Source organism: Triticum dicoccoides, chromosome 3A, assembly GCF_002162155.2.
Source record: "Triticum dicoccoides isolate Atlit2015 ecotype Zavitan chromosome 3A, WEW_v2.0, whole genome shotgun sequence".
Lineage (NCBI taxonomy): Eukaryota > Viridiplantae > Streptophyta > Magnoliopsida > Poales > Poaceae > Triticum > Triticum dicoccoides.
Genome location: NC_041384.1, coordinates 440,071,096 through 440,087,199, shown reverse-complemented (window position 1 = coordinate 440,087,199; position 16,104 = coordinate 440,071,096). Strand labels below are relative to the sequence as shown.

General features: G+C 45.5%; 1 protein-coding gene across 1 annotated transcript; it reads left to right on the top strand.

The window, feature by feature from the left end:
* The first annotated feature begins 2,463 nt into the window (after positions 1-2,463).
* LOC119268465 (cinnamoyl-CoA reductase-like SNL6) lies at positions 2,464-7,085 on the top strand. Its single transcript, XM_037550116.1, has 4 exons — positions 2,464-3,240; positions 5,124-5,299; positions 5,978-6,178; positions 6,268-7,085. The coding sequence occupies exons 1-4, from the start codon at positions 2,991-2,993 to the stop codon at positions 6,748-6,750; spliced, it is 1,110 nt and encodes a 369-aa protein (XP_037406013.1). The 5' UTR covers positions 2,464-2,990; the 3' UTR covers positions 6,751-7,085.
* Positions 7,086-16,104: the final 9,019 nt, after the last annotated feature.

Sequence of the window (16,104 nt, the reverse complement as noted above, 5' to 3'; positions counted from 1 at the left end):
AGGGTCTACACACTTAACGTTTGGTGACGATATAAGTATAGTTGAGTTGTTGTGTTAGTGATCGAAGGTTGTTCGAAGTCCCGTATGAGATCCCAGACATGACGAGGAACTCCGGAGTGGTCCGGAGGTGAAGATTGATATATAGGATGAAGGGGTTCAGATTTTGGAAGTGTTCCAGGGGTACCGGGTTATCGCTGGAAGACCAAAAAGAGTTTCGGGGGCCCCCGGCAAGTGTTGGGGGGTCTCATGGGCCAAGGGAAGGGGCACAGCAGCCCACAAGGGGCTGAGCGCCCCCTCACCTCAACCCACGCACCAGGAGGTGGTGCGTGATGCGGCTTGAACTACGTCGGTATTTCCCCAAAGAGGAAGGGATGATGCAGCACAACTACAGTAGGTATTTCCCTCAGTGATGAGACCAAAGTTATCGAACCAGTAGGAGAACCAAGCAACACTATGTAAACGGAACCTGCACCCCTGAGAATGAAGTGCTCAATTTTAAATAAAGGGGAGGAGAGAGTTTAAAAGATGCTTGGTATAGGATTTGCGATGCTAAAAATAGATCAACTCGTAAGCAATCCACTATCGTTATTCTTCGCAATTTTTATGTGGGTATTATTACCTGGTATAGATTTGTGCTTGACACTATTACCGGAGGAAATTTCTTGAGTACTCACCCTATTGATGCCTTCAATGCTATGGCAAATTTAGTAGGATCACCACCTATTACTATTAATGAAACGACATTGACTTTGAAATTATGCTAAGGTTAGAAGCTATTGAATAAAATGCGTACCATTGAGCATATTGGAAATCTAGACAAAAAGGTTCATAATCAAGTAACCCAATATGGCTCGAAGTTAGGAACTACATAAAAATGTTAAAGGAGAAGGAACCAATAATTAATCAAAGAATAGAACAAAGTCCTTCTAGAATTGATAATTTGGAAGAAATTATTAATAATCTAGGTTCCGCTTTTTCTTCCGTTAAAACAATTGAGAGGACTCCTAATAAGAATTCTAAGTTTAAGTATATTCTTAAGAATAAGGGTGCCACATCTAGTAAGGGGAACGAAGATCTTAGAATGATTAGTGTGCATCCCAACTTCATTGATTTGATAAAGGTACCTATTAATGAAAACAAATTCCTCACCTTTGTCCCTAGGAGTGTGATTATTAAAAACATGTATGCTAAACCTCCTAGGAAGCATGGATGTATAATTGAGGAGTTGGATGTGAAGGATTTGTGTATGCCGGAATCGAAGGCACGCGTTGCGTGTCGCGACGGGCAGCAGGCAAGAGGGAGGGACGCGGCGGAGCAATCCGTGCGCCGCCACCGCGGGTTGCCGGCGAAGACAGACGAGGACGAGTGGCTCCTCGCTTGGGTCTACCTCCGTCGCTGACGACGGCGGAGACAGACGTTTGCCCCCTATGGAGGAAGAACGTGGAGGCACTCCGGTTTGCCATTGAGCAGTCAGAGCGCGAGGTGGTGGAGGCGGGTCGGGTTCCCAAGCTGAAGCAACAGCAGGACAGAGCCGTCTGCCGGATGAAGGGGCTCATCGTCCTCTCCGTCTCCTCGCCCGACTGCGACGATGACTACAGTTCCACCTCCTCCGCCGACGAGCAAGATCACCACCAGCTGCGTACGCCTACAGCTGCGTTGGTGACCGGAAGGACAAAGGCCCCTCGAGGAAGTTGTGATCCCGCTCCTCCATCGTTTATATTATCATTTTTAGTTGTTTAAGTTACGAACTTGTTCGATGATGAATTGTGGTGATCTTTTGGATGTTGTAGTGGGTTTCTGTGCATTTCTTTTCCGTCTGATGTCGATATCTTTGTCTATTGTCTGCTGCCAGATATGAGGTACGCGGACGCGAAATCGATTATTTAAGATGTGACTAGTCGCTATGGACGACATTTGAGGGCCCGGATTTGCTGCCCACAGATGCTCTTAGCTCCTTCAAAATGAGGAGTTGAGGTTTAGGGGTTGTTCGGCAGTCCACCAGCTCTCTGGATTTTAGAAATCCGGGAAGTACCGATTCACTCACTCCACAGTTTTGAACTAAAACTTCACCAACTCCGGGAGCAGCAGCGTGGAGCGGAGGGACTCTGAACAGTCCCTTACTCTAGCAATGCTTTTATGTGATCCACTCAAAACTTGGACAAAGGAGGCTAGGCAATTGGTCCACGGCTGTGCATGGTTTTGTTTCAGCCACGAGAGCAATGCAATGCTCTTGGATCGGCTGGAGAGTATGTCTGGTGTCGGTGACGTTATGTACGGCGGGACCGCCACGTTTCGACCCATATTTTTGTGTACCATCTCCGGGGCCCTGTTTGTTAATGCAGATAAGGTGGGTGGATCGCCTTGCCTCCCGGGGAAAACCCGTCCCATTGCAAGCCAACCACGAGTCCACAACAGTAGTACCTCTTCCATTACCTCCACCCAGAGGAAGAGCGTGCCAGTGTGCAGTCTGCCTGCACAAGAGAGAGAAGACATAGTGGAGCCTGCCATTCCACGAACGAACCAAGCCCATGTTCATCTTCTGCAGGCCTGCAGCGCAGATCCCATGGTGTATCCAGGGACACGTGCGGATTCAGTTTATTCGAGCCGATTTCTCTCTGGACGGCCCTCAAGCTGCGTAAGCTACACCGTGACCGTGGGATCAGAAGGGCTTAGCGATCCCAGCCACCCAGCGCAACTACCTCGAGGCAAGGCGCAGATAATCCAGCTCCAAGCTCCAAGCTCCAAGCCTATAGCATAACCACCAGTCCACGACTCGCTCTGACGACCCGTAGAGCACAGAGCCCACCTAACCTAAACCTTTTTTTTTGAATGTTACCTAACCTAAACCTCGCCGCGCCTCCTCCTATAATTATCCACGCCTCGCAGAGCCCGGCCACACCACAGCTGACGCTTGCGAATCACTCCACCAGAAGCAGAACCCAACGCCACCGAGAGACCGGGGGGTGGACGGACGCGCGCGCCCAGGCGGCATGGGCGTCCTACGGAGCACGCAGAGCATGCAGGCGGAGGTGGAGGAGATGCGCGCCGCGCTCTTCCACGGGGGCGGCTGGCGCCCCTCGGCCGGCGACAGCGACGTCAAGCGCGCGGCCGGCGGCGACGAAGGCGCGGCCGGCCCGCGCACCGTGTGCGTCACCGGCGGCATATCCTTCGTCGGCTTCGCCATCGTCGACCGCCTCCTCCGCCACGGATACACCGTGCGCCTCGCCCTCGAGACACAAGGTCAGCCAGCCATCCATCCTAAAGCCTCGCCGTCGCCGTCGCCGGCCGGCCATTAACCAACTGCTCATCCCCCTTCACCGCTTCCCGCGCTTGATTCGGGGGCCCCGGCCACGGTTGCGACGTCTTGGAAAGAACTGCAGCCTTTACACATACGCGGATGCATCATCATTTGTTGTTTTCTCATTCTTTGTGGCGGGCGAGGCGCACCTTCGTGGCAGAGTTGAGCTGAATGCGCCACGTCGTTTTCTCTCCACACCCTGCCTACGTCTGAATCCACGCGTGGTTCACAGTTGCAACATTTGCACTTTGTTTATGCGGAGTAGTATTGTACTTATTTGCTTACCTGTCATATATATGGGATATGAATTTATCCATATGCCCATGTAACTCAATTTGGTGCATCTAGCCTTGGGTGCATTTACAAACTTGCACCAAAAGAGAAGTTATGTGTAGACATCTAGCATACGTGGAGAGTCAATGGCCTGTTTTGTTCTGGCAAGTCCTTTTCTCAGCAAAGTAGAGTCGTTACGGCCTTGCTTGTAAGCAGTTGGCATATTTTACCATTTCGAACCAGCGTCTTGTAGCCCGACTCTCTGTTTCTCCTGTAACAAAAGTTTTTTCGGATGTCACCGTGCTACCTAACCTACCGGTGCACTGGGATTGGTGTGCTGCATCGCACCACCCTTTCCTCTCATTGATTCCAGACCACTAGCTACTAGCTTGTGTACTGTTCCGCCCTCTTTTCTTTACGTCCCCAATGGCCAGTTCTTGCTATTTAAATACTCCCTTCGTTGCGGATTACTCGTCGCAGAAATGACATCCATTACTGTGACAAATAATTCATGAGAGAGGGAGTAGATACATTTGTATTTAGACAAATTTAAGAAAGAATTTTAGGACTGAGGGAGTACTAGTAAACCTTTGATGTATCGTCAACTGAGACGTGGTTTTCTTTTTCACCGGTTAGAAGATTCGAACTTGTGCATCGCTATGCAAGTCGAATCAGCTTGCCTTTACCTAGCTCCTAATAAATGACCAAAAGAAAAGCGAAAGTGCTGATTAATCAATGAAGATCGAACCTGTGGCCACTAATTAAGACGTACGTAACAATCTAGCATCTGCTGAACGTTGAACATGGCTCAGATAACACTTGGCTCGGGATACTTATATCCTCAAATTCGCTCTCGTGCTGTTCTGCACAACTTATATATATGGGGCTTCCGAAAAAATTCCCCTGCTTTCCGTTCCGCGCCTTCCTCCTGGTCAAGCGCTTTCTTTCAAGTTCGTCCTGTTGGTGATGAACTGGTATGCAAATCAAAGAAGTACAACAATATCTACTGCATTCTCCACGGCAGAACAACCGTATTCTTTGACGCGACGATGGAAATTACTAGGTCAACTAGTACATCGTGATTGGTATTCAGGGAGTGCACTAACGCTGCCAACCATTTGTCAGCGACACTTAGTAAGAATAGGTTTATTAACATGCTTCCTTTTACTTCCCTTTTCACATGAAAGGTAGAAATATAAAATAGGCCTGAGCCATTGATTGCATTGAGTAGTGGGTTTGATTAGCTCTCACCTTCTTACCTTCCATGTGAAAAGAGGAGGTCAGAGTGAACATGTTAAAATCGCTTTAAGAAAGAAACGGAGGGAGTAGTACAGTACTAGCTACTCAGTCAACAGCCCTTTGATTGGCTGAACAAATTATTGTGCACAAGTAACAAATGTCTTGTTGGATCATTAGCTAACAAATTGTTCTTTTAGGTCATCAGCTAACAAATTGTTAGGCTATGGCTAATGCACATCATTTGCAGAATCAATTGCAACATGGCAACATGGTACTTGCGTGGTGGATCTTGATATGTCTGTTTTATTGGCAGAGGACCTGGACAAGCTGAGGGAGATGGAGATGTTCGGGGAGGACGGCCGGGACGGGGTGTGGACGGTGATGGCGAATGTGATGGAACCCGACAGCCTGCACCGGGCGTTCGACGGCTGCACCGGCGTGTTCCACACCTCGGCGTTCGTTGATCCCGGGGGCATGTCCGGCTACACGGTGAGTGATCCTCGCTGCTACAATCTCCATAAATTATTTATGTGCCTGCTCCCTACATTGTCATGTCGCCACGTCGAAAAACACACGCAGGGAAGCAGGAGACCTGCTTTCTTTTGTTTGGTTGACTAGTTTCCTATAAGAAAAATAAGAACATGAAACATGGGTGATACAAGCTGGCACGTACACATATGAACACATCACAAAGTCAAGGCGTTAAGGATTTGTAGTTTCTTGACCTGATAGTTCACCAAAATACTCAAATTCTTACTGAATGGTTGGTGGAGGATGGACGAAAGATTGTGGTTAGTAGGACCAATGTGGTTACGTTAGGTGGTAACAGCTAAAATGATTCAGTTAACAGACGACCTTTTGTGAAACTATTGAGGACAGCATAGACGAGTCATTTTCGGTATTATTGCCTGCCACCAGCACTAGCCACTAGGTCTAGTGAAACACAGCGCACTGCACCTTATGTTGTGGAGACACTTACATCCTGTTGTGTTGGAGAGACTTCAACATGTGTATCACAGATAAGTGCCCGAATAGTTCCTGCCTTTCTGTCCTACATACATACATAGTACCAATAGACATTCTGATAGATACACCTTCTCTTGGAAGCAGGAACACATATTTTGTTTACCATGCATCTGACTGAAACAGTCGATTTTGTTCTAACAGAAACATATGGCTAGCTTGGAAGCCCAAGCAGCGGAGCGGGTGATCCAAGCGTGCGTGAGGACGGAATCCGTCAGGAAGTGCGTCTTCACCTCGTCCTTGCTGGCCTGCGTGTGGAGGCAGAACCACCCGCATGAAAGACGGGGCCCGACCATCGTCGACGAGAACTGCTGGAGCGACGAGAGCTTCTGCCGCAACAACAAGGTCCGTCGGTGTTCTCAAGCAAATCTGAATCCATTAGGATTTCCCGCGTCTTTTAGGCAGTGTGGTGATGTGAGGTGGGTCTTTTTCAGCTATGGTTTGCACTCGGCAAGACGGCGGCAGAGAAGGCGGCCTGGAGGGCGGCCCGTGGGAGAGACCTGAAGCTCGTCACCGTCTGCCCTGCGCTGGTCACGGGGCCGGGGTTTCGCCGCCGCAACTCCACCGCCTCCATCGCGTACCTCAAGGGATCTGGTGTCATGCTCGCGGATGGCGTCCTGGCGACGGCGAACGTGGCGACGGTGGCCGAGGCCCACGTCCGGGTGTACGAGGCGATGGGTGACAACACGGCCGGCGGCAGGTACATCTGCTACGACCATGTGATCCAGAGAGCCGAGGAGTTCGCCGAGCTGGAGCGGCAGCTGGGGATCCCGAGCAGGACGGCGGCAGCGCAGAGCGTCGACGACGACGACCGTCCGGCGAGGTTCGAGCTCTGCAAAGGGAAGCTGGGGAGGCTCATGGCTTCGAGGAGGAGGTGCACGTACGATGACTATTACCGCCCTGTCACGTTCCAATAGGGCGTCAAGACAACGCTGCTGGTGGATTTGATTTGAAAGCACTTCTATTGGGTTCGCATCGCACGGCAGGTGACAATTCAACCGTGCACCGATCGCAGTAAGGATGAAGGATTGACTCCCCTAAGTTGGCACATGCTGCTTGATGAGATCAAAACCTGAATGGAAGGGGGGGACAAAGAGTAGTAGTACTAGTTGATTGTTGATTGTCCCTGTGGACAAAGAGGAGTAGAGACGTGGTAAAATGTACGCCGAGTGCGATGGTGTATATAGTGATAGTGCGATCTTGTAGGTTTATTTGACGCATCAATAAAGTTGGATCGATTTTTTCTTTGCGCTGTCCGCTGTACATTGATACGAACATTACGGAAAAGCCATCCTGTCTGTTTGTCAAATCAGAAGTACAACGCCATTTTCAGCCATTCTGTTTGCAGGTAAAAAGGTTAGTGGCAACTGGAGCACCCTGTCAAATCAAAAGTACAGTATTATTTTCCCATCTTTTGTTTTGCGGCAAGTATCATTTTTCGTTTGAACGTCATCTTACCCAAGCCGTGTCAAAGTTAGAGCATCTATGCCCGCAAGTTGCAAATCTAGACCCCCAGACCCTGACTGGGCACGCCTCATTTGGTGGCTTATATACCCGCGTCCCTCGTATTCGAACCCTCAAAACCACACAAACACGCAGTCCATCAAATCAACTTTGCATCGCCAGACAAAAGAAGCATAGTTCATCGGAGTTCAATGGCAAATCCATACTACGAACTTAAAACATAGTTAAAATATAAATATAAACGGGGAAGGGCGGAGGAAATCACCATTTCCTCGCCGGCCCCTTCCCCTTTCGGTCGTCGGCGCGGCTATGCCCCTCCTCCGTGTAGGCGTCGGCGTCAGAGCCGACGGTGGAGCCGTCTGTCAGGTTCGAGTCGGAGCTGCAACTCATGCCCGATAACCTGCAGAGTAGGCGATTGTCGATGTCAGAACCGGCGGATCTCGGGTAGGGGGTCCCGAGCTGTGAATCTTGAATCAATGGGGAACAAGGGACTAGGGACACGATGTTTACCCAGGTTTGGGCCCTCTCTAAGAGGTAAAACCCTACGTCATGTTTGATTATATTGCTTGTGTATATGAGGATTGCAGAGTCAATCTACCATGATATCAGATGAACTAAACCCTAGACTAGTAGGATGATGATTGTTGTTGTAGCCTCTACGGTCTAAACCCTCTAGTTTATATAGGAACCAGGGGTACTAGGGTTACACATGGTCGGTTACAACAAGAGGATGATCATGCTGAATCTCCCATCTTGACTTGGAGTACACACCAAGGCACAAGCCTCTTGTCCGGATACGACGATGTCCAATAGTCCGGTCTTCTAGCAGCTGTATCCAAACCCGACTGTCCGGCCCATGAGTTAGGTCGGCAGCCCAAGGACCCCTTGTCCAGGACTGCCTCAGCGATCTTGCTCCTTTGCATGGCGGGCCACTAATACGTCCATTTTGCATCATGCTTTTATATCGATATTTATTGCATTATGGACTGTTATTACACATTATGTCACAATACTTATGCATATTCTCTCTTATTTTACAAGGTTTACACGAAGAGGGAGAATGCTGGCAGCTGGAATTCTGGGCTGGAAAATGAGCAAATATTAGAGACCTATTCTACACAACTCCAAAAATCCTGAAACTCCACGGAAGTTAGTTTTGGAATATGTAAAAAATATTGGGTGAAGGAAGCACCAGAGGGGGGCCACCAACAATCCAGGGTGGGGGCGCGTCCTACCCCCTGGGTGCGCCCCCTGTCTCGTGGCCCCCTGGCAGGCCTCCGGTGCCCATCTTTGGCTATATGAAGTCTTTCGCCCTGGAAAAAAAATTATAAGCAAGCTTTCGGGATGAAACATCGTCGCCACGAGGCGGAACCAATCTAGGGCTCCAGTGGAGCTGTTCTGCCGGGGAAGCATCCCTCCAGGAGGAGGAAATCATCACCATCGTCATCACCATCGATTCTCTCATCGGGAGGGGGTCAATCTCCATCAACATATTCACCATCATCATCTCATCTCAAACCTTAGTTCATCTCTTGTATCCAATCTTTGTCCCAAAACCTCAGATTGGTACCTGTGGGTTGCTAGTAGTGTTGATTACTCCTTGTAGTTGATGCTAATTGGTTTATTTGATGGAAGATCATATGTTGAGATCCTTTATGCATATTAATACTCATCCGATTATGAACATGTATATGATTTGTGAGTAGTTACGTTTGTTCCTAAGGACATGGGAGAAGTCTTGCTATAAGTAGTCATGTGAATTTGGTATTCGTTCGATATTTTGATGAGATGTATGTTGTCTTACCTCTAGTGGTGTCATGTGAACACCGACTACATGATATTTCACCATTGTTTGGGCCTAGGGGAAGGCATTGGGAAGTAATAAGTAGATGATGGGTTGCTAGAGTGACAAAAGCTTAAACCCTAGTTTATGCGTTGCTTCGTAAGGGGCTGATTTGGATCCATATGTTTCATGCTATGGTTAGGTTTACCTTAATACTTCTTTTGTAGTTGCGGATGCTTGTAAGAGGTGTTAATCATGAGTGGGATGCTTGTCCAAGGAAGGGAAGTACCCAAGCACTGGTCCACCCACATATCAAATTATCAAAGTAACGAACGTGAATCATATGAGCGTGATGAAAACTAGCTTGACGATAATTCCCATATGTCCTCGGGAGCGCTTTCCTTTATATAAGAGTTTGTCCAGGCTTGTCCTTTGCTATAAAAAGGATTGGACCACCTTGCTGCACCTTGTTTACTTTTGTTACTTGTTAGCCGTTACAAATTACCTTATCACAAAGCTATCTGTTACTGATAATTTCAGTGCTTGCAGAGAATACCTTACTGAAAACCGCTTGTCATTTCCTTCTGCTCCTCGTTGGGTTCGACACTCTTACTTATCGAAAGGACTACGATAGATACCCTATACTTGTGGGTCATCAAGACTATTTTCTGACGCCGTTGCCTGGGAGTGAAGCGCCATTGGTAGCTGGAATTTGGTAAGGAAAAATTTATATAGTGTGCTAAAATTTACTGTCACTTGTTACTATGGAAAGTAATCCTTTGAGGGGCTTGTTCCGGGTATCTTCACCCCGACCAGTAGAGCAAAGAGTTGCTCCTCAACCTACTGAACCTACTGAAAATGTTTACTTTGAAATTCCTTCGGGTATGATAGAGAAACTGCTAGCTAATCCTTTTACAGGAGATGAAACATTACATCCCGATTTGCACCTAATCTATGTGGATGAAGTTTGTGGATTATTTAAACTTGAAGGTATGCCCGAGGATGTTATCAAGAAGAAGGTTTTCCCTTTATCTTTGAAGAGAAAGGCATTGACATGGTTTAGGCTATGCGATGATATTGGCTCATGGAACTACAACCGATTGAAATTGGAATTTCATAAGAAGTATTATCCTATGCATCTGGTTCATCGTGATCGTAATTATATATATAATTTTTGGCCTCGCGAAGGAGAAAGCATCGCTTAAGCTTGGGGGGGGGCTTAAGTCAATGTTATATTCATGCCCCAATCATGAGCTCTCAAGATAAATTATTATTTAAAATTTATATGCTCGGCTTTCTCTCAATAATCGCTCCATGCTCGATACTTCTTGTACTGGTTCTTTTATGATGAAGACTATTGAATTCAGATGGGATTTATTGGAAAGAATTAAACGTGACTCTGAATATTGGGAACTCAACGAAGGTAAGGAGTCAGGTATAACACCTAAGTTTGATTGTGTTAAATCTTTTATGGATACCGATGCTTTTCGTGAATTTAGCACTAAATATGGACTTGACTCTAAGATTGTAGCTTCTTTCTGTGAATCATTTGCTACTCATGTTGATCTCCCTAAGAAGAAGTGGATTAAATATCATCCTCCCATTGAAGTAAAAGTAGTCGAACCTATTAAAATTGAAGAAAAGACTGTCACTTATAATGTTGATCCTATTGTTGCTACCGCTTATATTGAGAAACCACCTTTCCCTACTAGAATAAAGGATCATGCTAGCTTCAACCGTGGTTCATAAGAGTAATACTAGAATACCTACACCCCATGAGCAAATTAAAGTTGAACCTAGTATTGCTATGGTTAAAGATCTCTTGGTTGATAATATTGATGTGCATGTCACTTACTTCTGTGATGAAGCTGCTAGAATTGCTAGACCCGATACTAAAAATAAACATAGACCTCTTGTAGGCATGCCTGTTATTTCTGTTAAAATAGGAGATCATTGTTATCATGACTTATGTGATATGGGTTATAGTGCGAGTGCAATACCTCATTCTTTATACGAAGAAATTATGCATGATATTGCACCTGCTGAGTTAGAAGGTATTGATGTTACAGTTAAGATTGCCAATAGAGATACTATTTCACCAATTGGGATTGTTAGAGATGTTGAAGTCTTGTGTGGGAAAGTTCAATATCCTGCTGATTTTCTTGTTCTTGGTTCTGAAGGAAATATGCCCTAGAGGCAATAATAAAGTTGTTATTTATATTTCCTTATATCATGATAAATGTTTATTATTCATGCTAGAATTGTATTAACCGGAAACTTAGTACATGTGTGAATACATAGACAAACAGAGTGTAAATAGTATGCCTCTACTTGACTAGCTCGTTAATCAAAGATGGTTAAGTTTCCTAGCCATGGACAAAGAGTTGTCATTTGATAAGCGGGATCACATCATTAGAGAATGATGTGATTGACTTGACCCATCTGTTAGCTTAGCACGATGATCGTTACAGTTTCATTGCTACTGCTTTCTTCATGACTTATACATGTTCCTCAGACTACGAGATTATGCAACTCCCACATACCGGAGGAACACCTTGTGTGTTATCAAACGTCACAACATAATTGGGTGATTATAAAGATGCTCTACAGGTGTCTCCGATGGTGTTTGTTGAGTTGGCATAGATCAAGATTAGGATTTGTCACTCCGTGTATCGGAGAGGTATCTCTGGGCCCTCTCGGTAATGCACATCACTATAAGCCTTGCAAGCATTGTGACTAATGAGTTAGTTGCGGAATGATGCATTACGGAATGAGTAAAGAGACTTGCCGGTAACGAGATTGAACTAGGTATGAGGATACCGATGATCGAATCTCGGGCAAGTAACATACCGATGACAAACGGAACAACGTATGTTGTTATGCGGTTTGACCGATAAAGGTCTTTGTAGAATATGTAGGAGCCAATATGAGCATCTAGGTTCCGCTATTGGTTATTGACCGGAGATGTGTCTTGGTCATGTCTACATAGTTCTCGAACCCATAGGGTCCGCACGCTTAACGTTCGATGACGATTTATATTATGAGTTATGTGATTTGATGACTGAAGTTTGTTTGGAGTCCCGGATGAGATCGGGGACATGACGAGGAGTCTCTAAATAGCCGAGAGGTAAAGATCGATATATTGGAAGGCTATATTCAGACATCGGAAAGGTTTCGAGTGATTTGGGTATTTTTCGGAGTACCGGAGAGTTACGGGAATTCGTCGGGAGAAGTATTGGGCCTTACTGGGCCATACGGGAATATAGGAGGCAGGCCAAAGGGAAGGAGGCGCCCCCCATGGGTCCGAATTGGACTAGGGGAAAGGGGGCAGCGCCCCCCCCCTTGCCCTTTCCTACTCCCTCCCTCTTTCCCTCTTTCTTCTCTCCTACTCCGGAAAGGAAAAGGGGAATCCTACTAGGACTTGGGAGTCCTAGTAGGACTCCCCACACTTGGCGCGCCCCCTCTAGGGCGGCCTCTTCCTCCTCCCTCCTTTATATACGTGGGCACGAGACACCCCAAAGGAAAAACAGACAATCTCTTAGCCGTGTGCGGTGCCCCCCTCCATAGTTACACACCTCGGTCATATCGTCGTAGTGCTTAGGCGAAGCCCTGCATCGGTAACTTCATCATCACTGTCGCCACGCCGTCGTGCTGATGGAACTCTCCCTCGGCCTTGACTGGATCAAGAGTACGAGGGACGTCATTGAGCTGAACATGTGCAGATCGCGGAGGTGTCGTACTTTCAGTACTAGGATCGGTCAGATCGTGAAGACGTACGACTACATCAACCGCGTTGTCATAAAGCTTCCGCTTACGGTCTACGAGGGTACATGGACAACACTCTTCCCCTCTTGTTGCTATGCATCACCATGATAGATCTTGCATGTGCGTAGGAATATTATGAAATTACCGCGTTCCCCAACAGATTCCCCACAAGATGACTTTTGTCCCGTTATATTTGGTAGACCCTTCTTGAATACTGTTAATGCTAAGATAGACTGCAAAAGGATATTGTTTCTGTTGGTTTATGAAAGTGCTAGTGATCGACTAGAGGGGGGTGAATAGGCGATTTTTATGAAAGTCTTCAAAACATGGAAGTTTCGAAGACAAACGATAGAAATAAACCTATTACCATGCAGCGGAAGGTAGACTACACTAGGCAAACCATAGTCAAGTATTCAATGAAGTGAAAGCGCAATGACTAATAGCAGCTAGGCAGTAAGGATCAGGTAGGAAGATATTGTGAAGCCAATCAGAACAAGTAATCACTCAGTGAAGTCAAATGGTCATGCAATCATACAATGACTTCACAAGGACCAACAGTAAGTAAGGGAAGGGAAGGATGAAACCAGTGACTCGTTGAAGACAATGATTTGTTGGACCAGTTCCAGTTGCTGTGACAACTGTACGTCTGGTTAGGGAGGCTGAGATTCAACTTAGAAGACCTCGTCTTCACCTTATTCCCCTTGAGCTAAGGACACCCAGTCCTCGCCCAATCACTCTGGTAAGTCTTCAAGGTAGACTTCCAAACCTTCACAGACTTCGTTCACCGGCGATCCACAATGACTCTTGGATGCTCAGAACGCGACGCCTAACCGGCTGAAGGATTCACAGTCCTCAAGTGTAATAAGTCTTCAGATCACACAGACAGGAAGACTTAAGTGATGCCTAACACTCTTTGGCTCTGGGTGGTTAGGGCTTTATCCTCGCAAGGAATTCTCTCTCAAAGGCTTCGAGGTGGGTTGCTCTCAAACAACAAAAGCCGTACTCTAACTCTGAGCAGCCAACCGTTTATGGTTGTAGGGGGTGGGCTATTTATAGCCACTAGGCAACCCGGAACTGACACGTGTTCCAACGGTCAGATTTCAAACACACACGGCAGCTTTACTTGGGCTACAAGCAAAGCAGACTTATCCAACTCTGGACAAGATTTGCTCTCATAGTCTTCACTCGAAGACATAGGATTTTGGTTAAGCATCACTTCAGTCATTCTGACTGGTTCTCTTGGACCCCACTTAACAGTACGGTGGTTCCTATGACTCAACAAAGAAGAAAAAGAACGATGAAAGAACTAAGTCTTCACGCTCCATAGTCTTCATGTGATGTCTTCTCTTGTCATAGTCTTCAATGTGAATGTCTTCACATACCACCTTTGACTTCAATGTCTTCATTCATTTTTAGGGGTCATCTATGGTACGAAAACCGAATCAATGAGGGACTTCTACCTGTGTTATCCTGCAATTCTCACAAACACATTAGTCCCTCAACTAGGTTTGTCGTCAATACTCCAAAACCAACTAGGGGTGGCACTAGATGCACTTACAGTTTAGGGGATATGTCTCATGATTTTAATTTTGCTAAATTTCGCAGACAACCCCATGATAAAGAATTGCCTAGTAAAGATGAAATTATTGGTCTTGCTTCTATTATTGTGCCTCTTAATGATCCTTTAGAACAATATTTGCTAGACCGTGAAAATGATATGTTTATGAATGAAAGAAGGGAATAGATGAAGTATTCTTTAAAAAGGGACCTATTGTGAAAAACAACTTGCCTGTCAAAATTCTAGGGGATCCTCCTCCACCCAAGGGTGATCCCGTGTTTGAGCTTAAACCATTGCCTAATACTCTTAAATATGCTTATCTTGATGAAAACAAGATATATCATGTTATTATTAGTGCTAACCTTTCAGAGTGGGAAGAAGAGAGATTATTGAAAACTCTGAAGAAGCACCGTGATGCTATTGGATATACTCTGGATGATCTTAAGGGCATTAGTCTCACTTTATGCCAGCACAAAATAAAATTAGAGAAAGACGCTAAACCGGTTGTTGATCACCAACGACGGTTAAATCCTAAGATGAAAGAAGTGGTAAGAAAAGAAATACTAAAACTTCTGGAGGCAGGTATAATTTATCCCGTTGCTGATCGTCAGTGGGTAAATCCTGTCCATTGTGGCCCTAAGAAGGGAGGTATTATTGTTGTTCCAAATGATAAAGATGAATTGATCCCACAAAGAATTGTTACAGGTTATAGAATGGTAATTGACTTCCGTAAATTAAATAAAGCTACTAAAAAGGATCATTACCCTTTAACTTTTATTGATCAAATGCTAGAAAGATTATCCAAACATACACATTTTTGCTTTCTAGACGGTTATTCTGGTTTCGCTCAAATACCCGTGTCAAAAGAGGATCAATAAAAGACCACTTTCACTTGCCCTTTTGGTACCTTTTCTTATAGACGCATGCCTTTTGGTTTATGTAATGCACCTGCTACCTTTCAAAGATGTATGACTGTGATATTCTCTGACTTTTGTGAAAAGATTGTTGAGGTTTTCATGGATGATTTCTCCGTATATGGAACTTCTTTTGATAATTGCTTAAGCAACCTTGTGTAACATCCCAAATTTTTAATTTGGAATGTTATACATAGATCATTCTTGCATATCATATTTTATTGCATTTCGTCTCGTGATCCTCGAAACCCTAAGCAACTCAAGGACCCTCGGAGAGAGTTGGGGATTTCCTCGATTTTCGAATTTGATTTTATCAAATTTTGAAACGAGGATTTTGGTTTTAATTATTTTTCTCTTCGAAAATATTTCATATTAAAATATATCAGAGGAGATAATATGACTTCTCCAAAATAAATGAAATATTGGAGGAAAAATATTAAAATTAATTTTTGCTTTTATTTGGATTTTATTGCAATTTTGTTTACATTAGAAAAATTGCACGTTTTCAAAATTGCATTTTAGGGCCAAGTAAATGTTCATCTCGTTCTAAATATTTTATTTAGACGAAGAAAAATTGTTTTAGCATTTTTAGATTTTTTTATTTTATTTTCTAGGATTTTTCTTAGTTTCGGCGAAAATATTTTAAAAAAAGTTTCAGGACCCGGCTGGGCCGAAGCCCAGCTGGCCCGTCCCGGCCGTCTCCCTCGCGCGTGCACCGCCGTGCGTAGCTCGGACGCCGAGGGGAGTCCGAGCCGGACTCCTCCCCGGGCGCCCCCTCGCCCAAGCA